This window comes from Nymphalis io, chromosome 17 (assembly GCF_905147045.1).
Source record: "Nymphalis io chromosome 17, ilAglIoxx1.1, whole genome shotgun sequence".
NCBI lineage: Eukaryota > Metazoa > Arthropoda > Insecta > Lepidoptera > Nymphalidae > Nymphalis > Nymphalis io.
Genome location: NC_065904.1, coordinates 5,821,894 through 5,845,778, shown reverse-complemented (window position 1 = coordinate 5,845,778; position 23,885 = coordinate 5,821,894). Strand labels below are relative to the sequence as shown.

Below are 23,885 nucleotides of genomic sequence, written 5' to 3'. Positions count from 1 at the left end.
ATGGTAAGATCTATCGGCAAAACCACTTCAGATTTGCAGGGTTGTCCTGTAAGATCTCACTTCCTATCTCACTAGTGAAATATTAAAAATTCATATTCGGTGATACGCTCTTGTTATACGTATTCTTTAAATTTTATATAATAATTGTTGTCAATGTTGCCTAACACCTTCTTACATTTCACGATCATACTCTTTTATTATCTGCTTAAGAAATGTTAAGGTTAACATATTTCATTTTTATAGTCGACTTAAGAAAGTCTATGTTTTGAAAAATATAACTGAAGTTCTTTTTTCATCCCAATAATTTCTTTATACTATTTTTTAAGCAAACTTAGCCATCAATATAGGTGAATAAGGGTCATATTCCCGTGATAATATAATAGTACGGAACACTTGTTTCAAGCTATCTTCCATTGTGTAGCTGTTTCACTAAACAGTCATTACACGGTCCAACCGGGCGCAGCGTGTTGCCACTATCCGTATGGTAGTGTACTAAACATTGCTGTTATGGGAACATTTATAATTTTCATTTTTTTGCTACTTCGAAACTTTGGCGTAATGAAAACCTTTAGTAAACATTACATGTTTTGAAATTTGATTATATATTGACTCAAATAAAGTATCAGGGTTAATATATTTAGATTATAGTAGAAATTAATAAATAAATAATTGTTTAAAAATTAGAAAAAAAAACTAAAGAAATATTAATTTTAGCTGTACTTAATTTGACCTACGCATACTTATTATCTTTTAGTGCTTATAGCTAAATTAAGAATTCGATCGAATATAACCACTGCATCAATTTAAATGCGTATTATGTTATATTGATTACGAGAAAATCTAAAGATAACATTTCGACATGAGAAGCAAATGAAACGTTAACGATCCTACGCTTCCGTGTTGTAAGTTCTTGTACTTACAACACGGAAATATTGTGAAAACTTTTGCCAAATTCGTTACAATAATTACCAAATGAGTTTCGAAATATCGTAACTACATGGTACTACTAGGATACGCACATTTTCTTGTCGAGCCACAATTTAGTTTACTTAGACATTGGTACAGACTGGAGACTTATTTCTTGGCACAAAATTGACATAATGCTTTGTCTCAGAGCTATTATAATTTAAGTACAAACTCGAACCTCACCGCAGAACACAACGTGTAATGTCAGAAAGTGATATGGGACATTGAGTTCAATAATTATAACAGTTAAAGGATACTCGATCAAAATTGCATGTTTACATATGTTTGTTTTTAACATTTCACAAGTGACAAACGAAGTCAGTTCTTATATCTTATATTTGATTAAAATTTCATACCAATTTGTCCTAAAAAAATGTTTTTTTTTTCAGGAGCTCTATATTTTTTTCTGTATTTCGTAATGATACTATTAGAACCAAGAAAACAAAATTGTTTTTTAAACCAGTTATAACTAGATTATTGTAGAATAATAATAAATTGAAAATAATTAAAGTCAATAACTCAATATGTGCAGCGAATTTTTCACAGATACAAAATTCGAATAAACAAGTAAGTCTTTATTGCAATATTATCTGTGCATTTCTGTACACGTACTCGTAAATATGTACAAAATAAATGCCCATGCCACAATAGTTTTCTTAGCAAATAACATTGGGTTTCTTAGATTTCCTACGTTGACGCTGAACTAACACCGAGGGCATGTCGGAAATACCGATACTTGGTCCCCATCGAATTCTTGTCGAAGATTTGTTGGAATAAATTTAAGTGCTAGATTTTAGAATTGAATAAAATTTATTAAGTACATTAAATGCAAACGAATTTATATTTAACTTGTATATTAAAGCATTAGATCCTAGAAATAGCTTTACCATTAAATGGCGTTATCCTTTTCAGTTTTATTAAATGGCTTATAAATAAAAAAAAATATTAAACTTTTTTTAAATCGCGAAAGAAGCTTCGTATAAATAATATTTTCGATTTGGAAAATTATAAACCCGATATTAACATAGAATTTTTAATAATTATCATTTAGTAGGAATTAAATGCAAATTAGTTATAAAAAAACTATAATCTAATGTGACATTGAATTCCTTTGCGTGATGATATTGGATAAACAAATATTTTTCATAACTATCCTCAAAATTCTCTTGATTTTTTTAGGATATATCTTATATTTAACTTTATTGGCTTATGATTGATACAAACCAAAGATTAAAAGTATATAAGTTTTATTATCGTGCTAAAAGTCAACAAATGTATGCACTAGTTTACTAGAACTTGCGTCTCATGCAAACGAAACAATATTTATAAAAATGTATTTGCCTTATAAGTGAGCTCTTATGAGCACTTTTGAATAATTTTCCATGATTATTATTTCAATGAAAAAAGTAAAGCTTTCGACGTCTCGAAGTGTAGATTCTATTAAGACAGCCAAGCGAAACCAGTTCTAAAAAAATCAGCTTAACAGCAGTTTAAGCAGGAGCATTCCTTTAAGAGCCCTGAGTTAGAAAGCCCCCACTCTTTCATTAAAACAATTTTATTAGAAATTAAAAATCTTTCTTTGCACTGTTTTAGCCACATTGAACATTATTACTCTTATTACGCCTGTAGTTCGTATTCTGAAACTTCATATAGTATATAACCTTTGTCAATAAATGGACAAAAACATTCATACAAATATCCTGAAATTATCAAGTTAATTATTTAACTAACAAGCTCCACGACTTTATAACAATAATAACCATAGATTTAATTTCTTGATATAAATTAATTATAATAAGTACACCAGTAGGAGTAATAAATTTTATTATTTATTAATTTCAATATTTTTAATATAATAAGTTATGAAATATTTTAAATTTAATTAAAACAAAATATCACATATTGTTAATTCGATGACAATCGTTCAGTTCTCTTTTTTTTATAAGCGCGGGAAAACTAGTTTTTTTTCAACTTTTTTTACCAGACAATACCAATGACGTTCTGAAACCGATTATATTTTTATTAAATCAAATACAATATAAAAATATGTAATTATTAAACATATTAGGTGAAGTGCATAAATAAGTATTTCTAACACATATATTTTTTTCTACAGCATTATACATATAAAGATCAACTTAAAGGGCAATGTCAGAAATATATATACCCTGTACATTGTAAAGGAAGTGTCCAAATAGATTTTTTTATATCTTCCTGCACTGAGTCTTTTATCGTCTCAAATGTAAACAACGGACCGATGTTTGTCGTCTTCGTTTTACCAGAAGTCATTTGATCATAACTGTGCAAACATACAAAGAGGTTGTAATATGAAACATCGTTTCTTTGTTGTTCATCTTGTTTTAATTTCTGAAGGGATATTATTGAAACTAAATCTTCGACTTTAAGTTCTGTTTTGTGCTGATTCTTGTTATTTTGGACATATTTTGAAAAATAACAGATAAAAATATTTCAAACTAAAATTCGTGTTGCTAGATAAATTGTGGCTGTATTCATAATTCATATAAAGATAACCATCCATTTTCTGATTAAGCCTTTGTTCCAAATTTCTGCTTACAAGACTCAATAGTTTTGCTTGTACGTTTATAATGTAGCCAGGATAAACGATTTTATAAGTATCGATGTACAATAAAATTAAAAGAAATACTACAGTAAATGTATATTCAAATTGGTGCCTTGGTGATATCCATCTGGGTAGGTACCACCCACTCATCAGATATTCTACCGCAAAACAGCAATACTTAGTATTGTTGTATGTATGAAGGGTGAATGGGTCAGTGTAACTACAGGCATGAGTTATCTTAGTTCCCAAGGTGTTATTTTGGCGATGCAAGGAACGGCTACAGTTAGGTGGTAATATTTTATTTAAAAAAAAAAAACATTCTTGTGTTGCTAGTTAAAATGTCAGCGTGCTTATTAAGTATGTATTACTTGATACCAAAATAAATGTAGTCGTTTACCCCGTGATCTATTTTCTAAAGTTATCTACGAATGTTATCTTTCGTATCTAGCGATAGTACGAAAGTTAGTTCACTGCACATAACGGTGTCATTAGCATTGTGCAATATTTGCAATTTGTTCTCTCGACAGTGTCAGAGAAGTAAATAATGCTTAAATGTATGATTATGGCTCAATATAAACTAAAAACTTCGTATTAAATGTAGTATTATAATTATTTTTCGATACAAAGAATACGAAACACAAAAGCGATACATTGTAATGTAACCTTGTTACTCAAATTCAAATTTAGAATTTCCGAATGTTTTTGAATCTGTACACCTATGAAGAGGCGAAGGTAATATAATAATTTAAAAATGTGAACAAAAAGTAAATAAATTTGATAACTAAATTTAGATTCAAAGAGCCTATTTTTGTGTATGTTAAAAAAAACGGCGACGATATTATTTACACGTAAAAATTTAACACGTGAAGTAAAAACTTTCATATTTCATATTTAAGCTCCTTAGAGGATTTTCTAAAAATCTTTTCTACTTTGTAAAACACTCACGAGATAAATTTCATCCTTCTAGATCTAGAAGTTGTGTGCCAGTCGGACAGTTTCAAATTAAGTTTATTATTTTATTTTATAAATCGAATATATTCAAAAATGAAATGAACAAAGTGTTGTGTGAGCAACCAAAAATCATATAATAAGCAATAAGAACAACACTTTAGTTGTGAATGGAATTGTAAGTTTATTTAATAAACAGGTCTTGTTTTAATTAAGTATATGTAGGACATTTGATTTATTATTTTCACTAATAAAAAAAAAACATGGAATGTTCTTATAGAATGTGTGGAATCTTTATTCAAATAATTTATGATCCGAGATCACATGTTACGAACATAGTTAAATAGAATTGTCGTTAGATACGAGTATAATTAGTTAATAGCCACGATGATTCCGAGTGCTACATAAATTTAAATTAAAAACGTGTTCCAATTTCAAACTAAGTTATGTTCGAAATAAATTCTATTTTTTGTTTTTATAATTTCAAAATGCTTACAATTTTTTTTTAATTCATTCTATTTTTGAAATTTATACTTGCGTATTGACTTTATATTACTAATATTTTAATATTTGAAAATAAGGCTTACACTACACTTGTTTTCGATGTTATTTTTTTCTTCTCACATTACTTACTTAGTCTCGGTGTTGGTCACGTTCCTCACTAATGAAACGGGTCGTTAATTTCGCTAGATGACTATTTCGTCTAGTCGAGGCGCCAGAATTTTCTGTTTGCACTCAAGAGGTATCGTATGTAATTTGACGGCTCCGTGCAAACTTTTAATCAGCAAATATTTTACTACCATTTAGGTTATGTTATATAGACCTTCGCGGAATATGCATATGAAATTCCTTTGATACTAAATAAATAATTATTATTACATATTTAATAATAATTATAATTAAATATTTATTACTAATACAATTATAGAATCAGGAATATGCTTAGAAAATATATATTATAAGGTACTTTGTTCTGTGGTATGTATGAGCCATATATAGACAAACTTATACCAAACGGTTGGCAACACATGCTGCAACTTATTTTTGCAAAATAAAGACATTCTAATAGAATTACATTGCTTATAGTAAAAGTGTTCTCATATATTTTTTATCTGTTTATCGTCTCAAATTATTAATATATTTTTATTAACTTAAAAATGTCTGAGACAATTCATCATGAATTTTTCATCAATTAAAATATCAATAATTTTAATATATTATATTTTTTATCATGACACTTTATTTAAAAAAAAACTTAAGCTCTGATTAAAAAGAAAACAAAAACCCGGATTATGAAATGTACAAAAAGCGACCGTGTTTGTTAACTGCTATCTCTTCCAGACAACCTTATATATGTCGAAGGGAACAAGTTTTATTTATAGTATCGGCATAAGATAATGGTTTTGAGGATTAGGTACTTCTATGCTTAACGAAATTATTGAATTGAATATTAAAATAATAACTGGTTTAACCTTTAATGAAGATGTCAACGTATGTTTTTTTTTATAAAACGCTTTAATATTAATGTATGGTTATTGTTTACTTTTATTGAAACGTTTCGTTTTTCTTATATGAATATTTGAATGATATAATAATAATATTTAAATTATTGAATATTTCATTCCAATTGATCGATTTAATATTGAATAGCATGCAAATCTCTGGACATTAGCTCGTTATAGTTTACAGTTAAACTTTATAATTCTCATAATATTGATTCGTAGTATAGCTTATGATGCATTTCTATTTATCGATAGATAAAGTATCAGTAAAGCGGTACGCTTGGGTGCAAAACTGCCGTATCGATGTCACTCGTACCTAGATTCCTAGCGGTGTGGCGCCTCGCATGCTTACGGCTAAATAAATCCACTGATTTATGATTTGAATTCAACTCGTATAGAGATAACTGCAATAATTGTATTCAACGTATTAGCATTTATACTAGCGGAATAACTATTACTTATATTAAACGCGGTGTATCTTAGTAGTTACTTAAATGTACAGTTAACTAGTAAACTATATCATTTTCCTTTTATTACAGACCGTTAACTATATTTATAGGTAAATTGTACTTAAATATAATAATAATACTTAATAAAACTTTATTGTTTACATTACATACATATTATAAAAAGTAGCCCTGATTCCTGAACTGCTGTTACCCGTGCATCAGAAGTCAGTTCCTTCCCATTCAATTATTACAAAGTATTACAAAGGGTCTTATTACTAATTATTGTAAGTTAATCCAAACCGTGCGTGCGTGCGTGTGTGTGTGTGTGTGTGTGTGTGTATATGTTGTGTGTACTATATTTGCTCAAGTTGTAAGCTTTTACGTCCGTAGATCATGAGCGCCCGACTTGAAACCCCTGGTCGACCCAATAAAAGTTGAGTTTCCTGATGATATATTTGCATTTATTATAGCAGTTTGCATTTTTAAGCCTCGGATTCGTTTAGCTTTTGGTCATGCGCTTGGATGAGAGAATGCAGCTGTGTACGCACTTGTTCGCTATACTGTCATCAACGCAGATAGCTTAATAATAATATAAAAAGTTTTAATTCCAAAATTAATAATTTCGTATCTATACAAAATTATAACCAATTAAAATGAGATTGAGAATAAAAAATAACTACTAAAAAAGAAAATTTACTATTATAATATTTATCAACTTAGCAAAACCCTTGGAAATCCATGGGAATCTGTGACCAGTGGTTACGCGTAGTAGTACACACGGTGTAAATTTAGATTAGCTGATATCGGTCAACGTGACCGAAATCGGTCAGGAGTCCACTCCAAGAATCATAACGAGACTTGCCTTATTACTTTTTAATCAAAAATTTTCAAAACAGTAAATTTATTTACTGATATAGTCATGTATGCTATATCTATTAAAGTACTGTATTTCAATTTTAATTTAACTATATTTAACTGCCGTATAAAATAATTAAGGCTTAGACGATTGCAGTCCTTGATTGTAATTTATAACAATTATCGGATTAATCTAGAGTTCAATTTTCAGTTATAATCATAGGTAGGTTGATAATTATAAGGCTATTATATATCTTGATCTTGTCATATATAGGTATATAGGTATACATAGGTACATATTTTGCTATTTATAATATCAGTGATTTATTGGGGTTGTTCGTATATTGTAAATTATATTAAAAAATATATGCGTCGATGTATAATGTATATATATATTAATGTGATTAAAAAAATGTATAATATACACTTTAATAGGTTTTATATGCGATGATGCTGACTGCCTCGTTGGTCTAGTGGCTTGTAAGGCCGCAGACCTGGAGGTCCACGGTTCAATACCCAGGCAGGCCAATAAAAAGTTATTGAGTTTATCTTTTTTTTTTTTATATGCGCCGGGATGGCAAATGACTCTACTCCACCTGATGGTAAGTGGTAGTAGAGTCCAAACGCGACGACGGCCAGTACAGTCGGGAAGAATGTCAGAAAATTCTCAGTAGCAGCCCGGACTCTGGAATTTGGAAGTGTGTACACTCCCGTGCTACGGAAAGCACGTAAAGCCGTTGGTCCTGCGCCTGAACTGTTTCCGGTCGTGTCGGATTACCGTCTCATCGGATTATGAGAGTTAAGGAATAGAGAGTGCACCTGTGTTTGCGCACACACTTGTGCACTATAATATGTCCTGCGCAGTTGGCTAATCTCTCTTGAGATTGGCCGTGGTCGAAATCGGTTTGGAGGACATTATTATTATTATATATGCGATTTTGACTATTATTTATAAATTAATATTATATTACAAGGCATTAAAAATACTAGGATTTTAATAGACATTTTTGTACTTTACTTACTTTACTTTTATTAAATTATGTTAAACAGAAAGATTTTATTCAGGTATTTGAACAAATTGCTCTCATTAAATCCGATGTTTGTTTATGGTTTTCAAATATCAATTAAGTCTACCAACAAATTGCGCATTTTATAAATTCAGGGCAGAATCAATCAAAAGAGGCCGTAATCAAGTAGCAATCTGGTACAGGCGTGGAAGCGTACATAATAATTGTAGGTACTCGATTCTCTAAGAACATAAATAATAAACAGAAACGGTATATATTAGTAAAAAACATATATACACATATGGATACGAAAATTGGGTAGAATTAGAAGAGGTGATCTTTTCTAGAATAGCTTCATAAATTTATTATAATTACGTAGTCATTCCTTAAAAATGGCAAAGACTTAGATTTTCAATACAACTGCGAGAAAGTGACAATTTTTTAGTAGAAATTGTACCTCAGCTCCGATTCAGCTGAGCTTTATATTGGTGACGATTTGAATTTGGAACGTATCGTAACCGTTTTATATTAGTAGAATTGGTCTCTTGCCCGATTCATCGAACCATATTAACGGAGTTGTATACATTTGTCTCTTATTTGAAAATAACAACGAGTATGAATTTCAGTTAACGGGTTTGATATATCAAATATTCAATTATATAGAAAAAAGTATCTATTTAAGTCAACAACGGGTGATGTCATTTCCATAATCTATGTCATCTATGATAGATCTTTATTACGCAGCGCCTAACTCTCTGAACCTAGACTGGACCTTGTTAATTGCGAGTCTAGCTCCGTTATTCGCTTTGTGAAGTCACGCTCCGGGATAAATCGCCATCTTGAGAGCTTAGAATCAGAATTACAAGTGATAAGAGGAACTCGTTACGGAATCACAACAATACTGACCGGATTGTGTTGACATTGTTAAGAATAAGACTGTTTAATTCGAAACATTCTGATTTTATATTTTATTTATATTTTTAGTCAGAAAGTAATATACGACATTGGCCATAATAATTATAACATTACAAGAATACACGCATCAAAATTGTATATCATTGTAAGTCGGTTTTCACCATTCACGGGCATTTCACGAATGAAGTAAGTTCTTACTGTGTCTGTCTAACTTTAGAATCTGTATAACGAGGCTGTTACAAAGTTTCGAGGCTATTATAGAAATCCTAGACCCGCAATCATAACAAAATAATAACAATAAAAAGTTTCATGTTCTCTCCGGTTTTCAGATGTACCAAGAAAGCACAAATTAATTTTATTGCCATTTGTGTTTCGTCTGTATTGTATATTATTATAAAGATTTGGAAAAAATAATTCAAAACATACAATTAATATATATATCTGATAAGTAGATCGCTTAGTAAGATCGCTTCATCATCCATCACTTGACAAAACTGATTCGATTATAGTCGAGAGCGGCTATATTTCATTAACAGTACGTAGCTTACATCCACGTCACAATAGATGTTCATTAAAACTTTCATGGTGATTGAGTGATGTTGTCCTTACCGTTATCGAGAACGTGCAAAAGTTTGCTTGAAATTTGTGGTTGCACACTTTATCCCAAGTTTCCCATAGCCCAATCGGAGGGTAATCCATCGCGACTGCAAAGCATACCTACAACGCTTTATGCACTTTATGAGGCATAGCACTTTCCAATTTCCGACAGCTACTGAGAAACTATGGAATAACATTACTGGTGTGACTTGGGTATGGGAGCTGAGACCTCACGTTTTGCAGCCGAATAAGCTAACCACTAAACACATTGTGAAAATAGTAATTAAATACAAAGACAATGACAATTACACGAAGAATTTCTGAACCGTTATTGTTCCAAGGGAGCGTTCCGATATTCGCGCCACGCAAGTTGACCATGATGTCATATTATGTGACTACATTGAAGTCGGATATGTGTATTTTTATCGCAATTAATTTTACAAAGGGCCACAGTGCACGGAAGTTTGTCGTCAACTACTTTCTACATGATCTGACTACACATTAAGCTTTTACTGTATGCATAAATACATATAAAACCTTTAAATTATAACCTTATTTATATTATATAGATGTGATTTAAGCCATTCTTATAGGTACATAATAGTTTTTTTTTAATTTAATTAAACATGTATTAATACAATAAATTAAGTTATTATGAAATAAATCTTGAGTACTAATGTTTTTTAATGAAAACTTCTATGTTTTTAATATGCGAATAGCATGTTATTTTATTTATAATCATATACATATATTGTTAAGTTATTAAATACTAACATTTATTTAAATAAAATTAAACAAATACGTTTTATAAAAAATCACAATAATAAACTCGCATTACATAAAAGAAAGAAATAAAATTACACTCGTAAGTCAACTTATTGACATTTAAAATCCTATAAAGTGTAAAATTGTAAATAAAACCATACACAAAGGCATGACATTAATGGCCACGTTAAAAACTAATGGATATAACAAAGCGAAACCGCATCCCCGTAATCAAACCACTGACCGTGTAACGGGTTAATACACGCCTCGGTACCTCAGACCCCAATCTTATAACCGATTGAGACGAATTACACCAATTAGTTTTATGGGCTTACACAAAAGGGTTGATCTTATCTGTTCTGTAAACAAATTAATAATTTGCCGCAATAATGGCTACTGTTGAGGGTCAAAGCGACCGGCAAATTTACATCAGACTCTCATAAATTGTAGTAGAATAGGGTTAAATGAATTTTTAATTTAGTTTTTAAATATTGCGTCAGTTTTAATAGTTGTCGGAGCAATTTATGGCCCAAGATGTGGTCTTCATAATTCGGTTTTAAAAACACAAAAACGTAAATGATTACCTTAAGTAATGTGATTTTTATGATGCACTTAGAATACATTTACGTGATAAAGTATAAAGAAATACGTATTTAGTGTAAGAGCTCGCCGTGTGTAGCGTACACTTTATATCTCTTATTTTATCATAATACAAACACATTTCAAAATTATGATAATTTATATTAAAATCATATAAGAATACTCATAATATTATGGGAGAAGATATTTTAGAGAAAGATATAATTTGGTGATATATTTATATTAAAAGTAGAATGAGAATAGATAAGCTAGATTGCTGTATTACAGCTTAAAAGACCGACTTTAGTGAATGAATGTACCGACTTAGTTGAAAAAAAAGGGAGACGTGTAATAAATTCCTCAAACATTATAAATGCGAAAGTCACATTGTTTGTTTGTCACGTTTTCACGTATTAACTACTCAATCGATCAATATGAAATTTTACATACACGTTATCAGGAGTACAGAGAATGACATACCTTACGGCTCTAAACTAAACTAGTAAACAAGCGCTTGACTGTTGTCACACCTGATGGAAAGTGATGACACAGTGATACTTGATAAGGTGGAGCGCGCTTGCCTAGAAGATGCCTATTCACTCTTGACTTGAAGGTACCCATATTGTGGGTGGTGGGGAAAACGTAGGTCGGGAGGGTATTCCAGACCTTAGCGGTGAGTATCAGAAACGAGAAAGCAAATCGTTTCAAAAACTGGAATATCCTCCCGACCTCCGTAATATATATATTAAATACATGCATATACTTGGATAGTAATTTTATAAGATTAATTGAACGTAAAGTTACCACCGGTACGAATTCTAAGGATAAGTTAGATTCAATTTTTGTCATATTAAATAATATACCAATTTGTCAAAACTTGTTTATTCATTGTATATCTCCATTCCTCCACCTGGACCAGTATTTTTAGTAGTAGTTTTGTGTTACAAACATTTGAATAAACGCATGAATAACAGGCACGGGGTATGTGGTAAAACATTAAAAGCAAATTAATGCGGTTAGGGTTATAGGCTTAATACGCATTGGCTGTAAAAAAACACGAGGAAATGCAATCAAATTCAGGTCGGTTAGTAATATAATTATATTTTGATCAACTTGAATATCAAAAGTTAACAAGACTAATCGAGACGAAAATACATTGAGATCATGACGCATCGACATTTCATGTCTTCCGACAAGAAAATGAACTATCAAAATAGGCCCAAGATTATACGCATTAACACAACAAACATTTTGAATATGGCGAACACATCGTTCCAAATTTGAATTTAACTAATTGCCCTATCACCACAGACAATATATTAAACACATATATGGAACATAGAAGATATTTTAGTAATTTACATAATTCTTTATTACTGTTTGTTAATTAAAGAAGATGTATTGATGTATACGTATTTGTACAATTCGAATTTTTCGACCTAATTTCAAAACTACGTTAATAATAATGACAGACGTAATATTTCAAGAATATTAACTACTTAGTTAAAATATTAAACTAAACATTATAAAGATGACCTAGTAGAGATGGTAAATTGGAATGAACGCTTAAATCTTAATCGAAGTTCTTGGGCTTAAATCCAAATTAACCTCTTATTTTCTTAATTTGTTTTTATATAAAAATGAGTGATACATATATAAAATACGGTGATGATTTGTGATGAAATTTAAACACAAATGTATCCTTCATTAGCTTTAGCGTGAAGCAGCGTGGTGGAGTAAGCACCAATACCTTCTTTTCAGTAGCGATTTACTTCTTGTTACTTTGTTTGAATCTTAACCGATGGTTTCGAGTTCAAATCCAAACAACTATACCCTCTATATTCTGTAATTACACCCAGAAACTGTTACAAACTACATGAAAAGCATATGCGTCTGTATATATAATGGCACTTAACAATTTCAAATATCGAAAGAATCAAAATTAGTTTTCAACGCTGCATAAATTCGAGAATCAAATTAGGCACATCTTTCATTGGTGCGCGACTGAAATCCGTGATCTCATCGTACCAGAAGTTGTGATTTATCGGCAGATTACTCTGTGAGTGACGCAAGCGACCACCCGTCCATGACTGCGGACACTCCTTGATGATGTGAGCTACCTAATGCTCCATGGGATAAGCGATATATTCTTATCATACATCTGACTTTGACCGACACGATTTTGGTATAGTCGAGATATTTTAGAATTATTTTCATAATGTAATAATCTGTCTGTTTGTAAGATATTTTGGTATATCAGAATTATACTAAATTTTTATTATAATTAAGAACTATAAAAGCTATTCAATTTTAATGTCAGGGAAATAAAAAAATGTAATTGCACTTTACTTGGTGCATGGCCGTGTGGGTAGGTACCATCCACTTATCACAAATTCTTCCGCCAAACTGAAATACTTAGTATTGTTGTATTCCGGTTTGAAGGGTGAGTGAGTGTAACTATAGGCGCCTTAATCAAGAATACTTCATATTTCTTACAGCACTAATATCTATGGGCGGCAGTGACCACTTGCCATGAGGTCAATATTTATTTAACTACATACAAAAAATGGCGAAATTTCGCTGAAGATGATAATAGTTTTAAAATACATTTATTAAAATTACTTATAATTTTATAAAATATAATTCCTGTTAATCCGTAAAGGCTAGGCCTTGTCTCATTTATTTTCCTTTCAAAATAAAAAAATGTAATCAAACGATTTAACGACTAATCGTCGCATGTAAAGAATATGTCAACGCGTTCTATTTTTAAATATGCCAGTGCCAACTGAAAAATGCCGCCGTTGTAAACATGATCCTATTTCCAACGTGTCCAGTGTCAACACTGTTCAAGTGTGATCGAAACAGTATTTGTACGAGATAAAAATTGTATCAAAGTTTTATGAATATTTTTACATACATATGTTACAACTTGAATTATTATTTATTTGTTTATTTCATATAAAATGGTTTTATGTATTAATATTGTTAATTAAAATGAATATTCAGAATATATTTTACTGACTTTTGTTCTTTGTTTAAATATTTCTATATTCTGTTTTTATTTTTATTTTGATTTGTATATTTTGTAATTGTGTTTGGCAATGGTGTTGTCTCGTGTGTCGCAGGCGAGGGAAAAAGTGTTTTGAATGTTTGTCATGTACAACTGTTGGAGATCCAAATAAATAAATAAATAAGGATATTTGACAAGTATTTTGCAATCATAATTTTATATGATAAATTAAATATAAGGTTATCACTTATTTGAAACATAGTTTTTATATAAAATAAGAAAAGTAGATGAAGAAGAAATAATGCATTATTATTATTTTAATGTTATATGAAAGTAAACGAGTACTTACTCCGAGCTCGTTTATTTTTTATGGATTTTCATAATCAATTGTCAATTGTTCACGAAAATCTATTAATGTAAAATATATAACGTGATATTATTAGAACAGGGTTAATGCGACCCAATGAAACAGGTGGATCTTAACTGAAAATTACTTGTTTATAACTAAGCATCGGCAAGTATTTGAAGTCCTAAATTCGTATTTACAACTCATCTCGTGTACAGCTGTGAAGGAAAACATCGTGAGGGCCTGTCTAAAGATATTCTGAGATTATGTATACAATATTCGCGAACAATACAATAGACAAAGATTTAAGTTAGACTGCAAACGATGCGGCCTGCCCTGATATTATTTTAAATGAATAAAAAAAGAAATATATATATATATAAATCTTTGATAATTATTGTTACCATACAATCATTGCTATGATGGATTTATAAATGCAAATTATGATATATATTATATACTCAAAATTTTGCAAATAAATGAATAAATAAATAATTAAATTCAGTGTAAATCAAAAGGTCATATGTTTATTCTTATATATACTCAGCAATAGTAAATAATGTATGACTAAGAAATAGCATTAAAACAAATTACTTATTCAAAGTTTGAAATGACACAAAGTCTGCTTGCTTAGTTAAAATATTTTAAATAATGCACACTGACATTCCCATAGCCTAAAAATCAAAACGCTCAACATGCCGTTTGAATACATCACACAAATCGGTAAATAAATAGATTTATTGTGTTCATTCATACCTTCGACACACGTTATAAATAGTAAGGTTGATGTTTTACAAAGAGCGATGTACATTCAAAGATAGTTATTAACGTTGATATATTTTTCTGATGTAACTTTTATACCTTTATAGGTATTAACTGTGAGGATAATGTGTTTATAATGTGGTATGGTAGAATATTGTGGTATTATATAGATTGCCTCGTTGGTCTATGGCTTGATGTAAGGCCGCAGACCTGGAGGTCCTGGGTTCAATTCCCAGTTCAGGCCAATAAAAAGTTATTGGGTTTTTCTGTCAGAAAATTCTCAGTAGCAGCCCGGAGTCTGGAAGTTGGAAGTGTTTTCACTCCCGTGCCTCGGAAAACACGTAAAGGTCCTGCGGTCCTGAACTCTTTCCGGTCTTGTCGGATTGCCGTCCCATCGGATTATGAGAGTTAGGGAATAGAGAGTGCACTAGTGTTTGCGAACATACTTGTGCACAATAATATCTCCTGCGTAGTTGGTTAATCTATCTTGAGATTGGCCGCCGTGGCCGAAATCGGTCTGGAGGACATTATTATTATAATGTGGTATTCCAACCGATCAGTAAATCTAACTTCAGTCGTCCAGAAACAAAACAAAAATTTACGTGTGTTACCTATTACTTGTTTTCGCTCGCAGCTTCGCTTGCATGAGGGTGTCTCTCTATGTACTTTTTGTACCTCTAACATCGTATAATAAAAATATATTGATTGTTGGTTACGTTGTGTATTTACGACGTGAAAGCGTAAAATAACAAACAAGCCAAGTCACTTTCGCATTATAGTAAGGATTATTATATTTGAATTAATTTCCTTCTGTATATCTTAACTCAATTGCTAATCAAGATGAATCAAGATTATAATTTTTATACATATAAGTAAGTTTATTATAGGTATATAATTTTATAGCTGAGATAGCTTAGTTAGAATACAAGAATCTTAACAGAAGATAGCGAGCTCAAACCCTGATAACACCCCTGTGGCTTAATGTGCTTAATTTTGTGTATCTAATATATGAATAAAGGAAAATATCGTAAGGAAACTTGTTTGTGTTGAATGAAATAACGCCAAATGTGTGTTGAGAAGAAAATGTATAGGTCACTTTTATTATATATAAAATTCTTGATACTTTATTAACTTTATTTTATATCAAAGTATCCCGTTGTTCAAAAAGCAAACCTATACTAAATCGCGCTATATCACCATGAACGGTTAGCCTTACCAAGCCCTTTGCGATGTTATCGCTCACTTTATATTCAAAGCGCCACCGATCGGCGATATAAAGAACACGCGGGGCTGTGACGGAAATTATAATTGTTACTTAATAATAAATGGTGTGTATGGTCTGTGTTCGACACGAATTAGTTGAGCCCTTTGTTGCTAATCATTATATATTCCCTGTCTATACGATGTGTTGAAAGCTTTTTCCGCTTCTGTGCGTATGTTTAATCTTTAATATCCTATGTTAATCACATTTTACTGTTGTTCATTTAAGTGCAAGGCTGTTGACAGATACCGTATAGAGCTATACTGTTATCACTAACACGATTCCATTTTCAAAATTATTAATAGGAGAGTAATAACTTAGAGAATAACTAATATATTAGTATACTGTAATAATCAACTCGAAACTTACCGCAGCACACGATCGTAAAATGTCAGAATGATAATTATGCGATAATTAAATTAAAAAAATATTATGACAGTCAAAAGAAACGCGCATCAAAATCTCGTATCACCGTCAGTTTTCAACATTTCACAAGTGAATTAGTTTTAATATAGCTTTATTTGTGATAAATATCTGTTATAACATTTGAAGTACTATCGAAATCGATACAGAGGTAACTTATAACTACGTACACATTATTATTCTTACTTAAACCATATTATTATTGCATATTTCGAACCTTTTTTTTCAAATCTATTTTTTTTATCGACAACACTAAAACTCATCAATAGACAAACAAAAACATAAGGAATCGGATATTTAACGATTTGTCTTTGCATATTTATGCATATATAGATTAATAGTTCCAGTTTTAATTATATATCAAAGATACTCGACATGCTCGTTTAGTTAATCGTTCAAGTTTCATAGTATAGCCTTTAATATTTATCTTATGTATATACAAGTGTCCGCCCGCAGCTTCGTTTACGCGCTGGGAGGGATGTTTATGTCGGTCTCGGTTTTAAGATATGAAAAGAAGCCAATGTCTATTCTTCAGCTCCAAGCTTGTTTCATACTAAATATTAGAAGCATAGATAATATATCTGTTATTTATAGTTAGCTGTATTCCTCAGTTCCACAAAGTATAATGGAAAACTATAAAAAGTCGATATCATGATATTTATTTACAGACGCCATTCTATCCTTGAAAATTGGACAAGATATCAAAGTCGATAATATGCTTACGATTTTAGCTCGCTATATTTTCTACTAGAAAATGGATTTGATTTGAAGAAAGTAATACATAATACAACATATATAATTAGAAATTATCTTAAGGCGAAGACACTAAAATATGAATATAAAATATAACATAATAAAGAGTTATCTCAATGATCGACAGCAACGCTTTACAATTACCATATGCGGTGGCTTAACTGTAATAACGAGGCCTTATTGCTGCTAAAATTAAATACTGAAATGCTTAACTCTCTCGAAGTTCATATCCTGAAACGTAACACCAACTTGGTATGATTGACGGAAAGTAAACATGACTCATATTTACATTCTTAACTGATCACGACGTGGGCAAGTATTGTAATGATTTTACACTGTTTTTACCACTTAGAGCTTCAATAGTCTTATGGATTTCGTAAAATTTCTTAGGTTAGGTAATGGGATTAGTAAGTTAAGAATAATAGATCAAAGCACACATACATTTTGACGCAACAGATGCATCAGATTTTAATCACAGAAATGCAGTTTCACCTTGTTTCTATGTCGAGGACATATAAACTCAGTGTGCTTGCCCAGGTTTGAATTTTCGTTTAAGATTTACTTATTCTAGCAAATGTTGGTTAAGTATTATGTATGGTAGGTCTTTGTGCATGCCCGTCTGATACCACCCAGTCATCAAATATTCTACTACAAATTCAGGAATACTTAGTATTGGTCTTTTCTGGTTTTAAGAGTGAGTTACCCAACCAAGGGATATAACATCTTAGAACCCTAGGTTGGTGGCGCATTGGCAATGTAAGGACGGACAATATTTCTTACAGTGTCAATGTCAATGGGTGGTGGTGACTGAACAGTAAGTGATCCATGTGACCCAACCGCTTACCTATCTTTACAAAAAAACTGAAACATTTTGGCTTTATTATAACAAACAAATAAGATTCTTCGAAAATACATAAACATACCCAACAATGTTTAGGATAACTTAGTAAAAAAATATATCATTATTTGTAGAAAACAATTATATTTTGATATAGGTTTCTATGTTTTAGAGAAAGTGGTTGAACTAACTTTTCAAAACAATAAAATACATAAGAACATTGGAGCTTATTGAACGGAACTAAGTCTACATATAATATATACATATATATATATATGTATATATAACTTTATTAATATAATTAAAAAGTCAGTCAGATAGTCTTTAAAAAATATTAAACTCATTTGTTTATATTAAGTAACTCTAAAATACTAACATTGTTTACAACAAATTGTCTAACAGAAATAGCGATATCGGAAGTTGAATTAGGTTCATTCGCTCCAGATGCTGCTGAGATGCAACTTGCATCCTCGTTATCTACATCAAGCTGCCCGGAATTCAATTAGTGAATTAACATGATATGTCTAGCTTAAACAAATAATTATTGTGTTGGCTGTGTTCAGGGAACTATTTTAAATATGTACGTCTCAGTTTAATCTTCTAAAAGATAGTTGTCGTTTAATAAAATAGTCATTCAATTCTTACCTTATATAAATTTTTGATGTAAAACGTCTGTATTTAACGTTACGATATGTAACGTTCCTAAAACACTTCTGTACCGTGTAAGAAAATGTATTTGTCAATAATATAATATTTATTATATGTTTAAATTATAGTGAATTAAAATTATATTTAATTTATGTATTATTATTAATTGTATTAAATCAATATATATATATATATATATATATATATATAAAACTTTTTTTTGTTACAGATTAATCGCAGTATGGCTGAGAATACCACTAACATATGCACATAATATGAGTACTGAGGTCGGCTTACCAGTGAGTACCAACTTTATTAATCTCCCCGTGTGTAATATAAAATATAATAAAAAATTAAATTTTCAATAATTAAAAGGAATTTATGGCAAATAAAACATTATTCAATTTTTTAAACAATTTATCTTTATTTAAAAAGTTGAAATAACTCTGTGATACCGTTACCATAATGATAGCTGCTATTGTAAGGGACCCCTTGCAATATCTTTGCAATATACCGCTGAATTATTTAGATAAACATCTTTTTAAGGAGAAGGTTTAGTCCACCAAGCTGCTCTAATTCGGGATGGTCGATACGTGGAAGATATCCATCCGATATTAACTATTTCTTATTGAAAACTATTATTAATGAATCGGCATTTAACATCACCATTAATGTATTTCATAACCATTAGTTAAAAGCTTAACCTAACGCTAGACATATGAGGAACGTATGTAAGTTAACAAACAAATGTAACCGCGTTTTACGATTGGTAATTCTTGACATTTGAGTTTAGGCAAATTTGAAATTAATGAATATATATACCCCACAGATTGGTCATTACTATTACTTTGGCCTCATTGTCTAATGACGTCTATTTGATTTGCTAAGCGGAATATTTTAGTTACGTCAATGAACAATCAATAATGTCCCCAATAGAAACTGCGTGGGCAATCAAAGTATAAGTTTTTATGACCTATCTGATATGTATCTATTGCTTTTATATCTCTTGGTTATAATTGTGAGACAGTCTGGTCACATGGAATTCAAGTCGGTCTTAAAATAATGATAATAATTCATTGATTGATGCAAACTACTTTCTTTAAGCTGATAAAAGATATCTGCAGTTCGATTTTTAAAACGTTATTACTGGTTAAAATTTAAAAAAAATAATAATTTTTTATTATATGAATAGATACTGTACCTTTACAATCTTGCTCATAAATAAACGCAGGTACTCTCGGCAACCAGATAAAATGCTTAATACCTATCTACTCTACTATCATAAAGAAATAACATAATTGAAGTTGAAAGAGCTCAAAGAATGATACTTAAAGTAGCTCTCTCTAAGCCACGCATATTTCCTACTGTAGACCTTTATAGGGAAGCAAATGTTCTAGCAGTCAGAAAACTATACATTTTGAACATCATTTTAAATAAATACTCCAGGATTAAGGCCTCACTGATTGATATAGCTGACTCTAGAAGATCTTATGAAGTATGTAAATCTGTAATGGTCAAAACATTTTTTACCCAAAAATTCTTTGATTTTAAAGCAGCCAGGCTTTACAATAAATTAAATAAATTACTCTCTGTTTCAAATTTACTAAAATTCGCATGTAAGAGGAAATTAACTGACTGGCTTTTAAAACTGGACTATTAAGAGACAGAAAAATTATTAATTTAATACATTAATAATAAACAAGCAATTGTAGTAAAAATAATAATCTACACACCATATATACACATACATACAAGACACACAGGCACAAACACACATACACACACACACACACACCCATACACATGCGCTCACACGCACATATTCACAAGCATACATTATCTTTTTATTTCTATTAGTATAAGTATAACGTATTACTAGATAATATATATATTGTAAAAGCTTTAGTGTTTCTCCTGTTTCCTATAAAATTAAACAAATAAATAGTTCCTTACTCAAGAGGGGGAGCCAGGAGACCCTGAGCACAGGGCAACCTAGTTTGGGCTCCTGTAGCCCACATATAACTGTATTTATATATATTATAAAAAAAGAAAATGTAAACATTATTGTCTGTGGGAGAGAATAAATAAATTTATTATTATTATTAAAGTAAATATAGAAAAACCAACCAGTTGAAAAACCAGCCCTCTATAATTTATTTTATATTTTCATATATATTTTATATATTTGTTTCGGTTTCATTAATTACATAAGAAATAGTGCCTCGGTGAAGGCGCCTCGTAACACCCGACCTTGGGAGAAGGCTAAAATAGTACATCTTAAATAGATATTATCAATAATATTAGAAGTAACAGTAATACATTCAGCACTTGAAACGTGATATCGTTAAAGTTGTGTTCAACACGTGTCGATCTGAATGCTATACACAGAATGGTTTATACATTAATTAATATTTATCGTTTCAAATTGTCGCTGAAAACCCATAAAACAATAGAAATTCGTCCCATGGGGTTTTGTGAGGTATGGAATTAAAAGGATCTATGTTTCTGCACTATAGTATAGATTTCTCTATAAAATTACCCTATTGTGGTGGCAATTCTATCAGGACAAGAATTGTATACTGGTGGTAGGGCTTTGTGCAAGCTCGTCTGGGTAGGTACCACCCACTCATCAGATATTCTACCGCAAAACAGGAATACTTGATATTGTTGTGTTCCGGTTTGAAGGGTGAGTGAGCCAGTGTAATTACAGGCACAAGGGACATAAAATCTTAGTTCCCAAGGTTGGTGGCGCATTGGCTATGTAAGCGATGGTTGACATTTCTTACAATGCCAATGTCTAAGGGCGTTTGGTGACCACTTACCATCAGGTGACCCATATGCTCGTCCACCTTCCTACTCTATAAAAAAAAAATGGATGTGATAATTTTAACATTATTTATAATAACATCTGTATAAAATTCTTAATTTACACATTTCAGCCTCATTCGCCGCAAACACGAACGAACGTAACGACGTACGCATGGAGCGCATGGGGCGCGTGGAGCTCCTGCTCCCGGACCTGCGGGGGTGGAGTCGCCGTGCAGGAGAGACACTGTCTGCCAAGGGATCCTACTAGGTAACTTATCAAGAACTTATAAGCATACGTCAGCACCTGATTGTCAAATAGAGAAAAAAAGTATGAAAAAAGAAAGCGATAGAAAGAGATAAATGGTATTTATTTATTTAACTTTATTGTATTGAAAAAAGGCATAGTACAAAATGCGAAATTTACGCCATCTAGGCATCTTCTTGTCAAAATTTATGCTAAACAGATATTTGAAATGGTGGCAAATGCATAAAAATACATTAACAAAAGTTACAGAAGTCAAAGGAAATTATTCATCATTAATTTTAGAAAACATACCCTGTTCGCTCCGACCTCGAGAGATCTCTATGGTGTGCATAAAAAATATATATTTACAAAAAATATGCGGGTTTCCGAATTACAAAATAATACATATCTTAAAATAGATTTAAAAAAAAACAATAAAAACGAGTATAATTAATACAATAACAATATAAATATTAAAAAGCATCCAAATATTCTCAAACATATATTAAACGTATACAGCCTTATCAACGTTGCAGCGGATGTTTAGTGAAACACTATTTCGCTCTTTCTGTCATTATTGATTTGACATTCGAAATAGAAAGACACTGCATAGTAACTACTCAGCCGCTAAACAACGTTTATAAATAAGGCCGTAAGATGTAACGTGCTTGTAATTACACTGGCTCACTGTATACAGTATTGCTGTTTGGTGGTAGATGTGATGAGTGGGTGGTAGCCACCCATCGGGCTTGCACAAAGCCCTACCATCACTGAATGAATGAAGAATACACATCATTGTTTAATTAATCACTCGTCAAACAACGTTTATAAATATGGTCGATCTGGTAACAATAACTAAATATACTGTTAAAATTTCTGACTAACAAATAAAACCACAAAACACGAATTAACATGTTATAAAACGAAAACAATGAAACGATCGAACGACGTATTAGCTATCTATAACATTCATCCCAAGAGATAAGCAGATAGATTAAATAACAATATATCCTATAGTAAGTTCTAACTAAAAACCAAATTCGTGTTGAAAAACAAACAAGTCGGGTTGAAGAAGATTAATGAATGCTATCACTATTGTTGGTCGAGTTTTGTCTTAATTTATTTCATTATTAAAAGCGGCTATGATTTTTTTTTTATTTCTAACTAAAGGTACAAATTTTTAAAGCCAATACTTTAATATCTAGGAATTTTCAAATCGTGTAAATTCATAATTTAGATCAAATATTTTACAAGATTTTTTTTAAACACATAAACAAATATATCTGCTAATTAATAATTAGTAAAAGAAAGTCGAGAAAATTTTAATTATTTGCTTTATATAGTAAGCGAGTAAAACTTCTAACAGTCAAACATTAATTTAAAAAAATATATATAAAAATGTAACAATTGAATAAAATTTTTAATGCTGGATCATTTTTCAAAAACAGTAAGTAACAAGTTCAATTGGTCAGGCCTGCGATGCCCATTGATCATAGATCATAGATCACAATGATATCTAATGATACGGCGCGTAATCTGTAAAGGATATCTGCCCACCGCAGGTCTCTAAAAGGTTTCTTATAGAGATTACATTGTTACTATTGCAACTCGATTATAAAATTTAAATT

The 23,885-nt window shown here is 30.8% G+C and overlaps 1 protein-coding gene across 1 annotated transcript in view; it reads left to right on the top strand.

Moving 5' to 3' along the window:
* Positions 1-23,885, top strand: part of LOC126775075 (thrombospondin type-1 domain-containing protein 4-like) — a 153,978-nt gene that overhangs the window by 53,104 nt on the left and 76,989 nt on the right. Inside the window, exons 3-4 of the mRNA XM_050496815.1 lie at positions 19,435-19,504; positions 22,145-22,281. Coding sequence (XP_050352772.1) covers positions 19,435-19,504; positions 22,145-22,281 — 207 coding nt within the window. The remainder of the gene's footprint in view (positions 1-19,434; positions 19,505-22,144; positions 22,282-23,885) is intronic.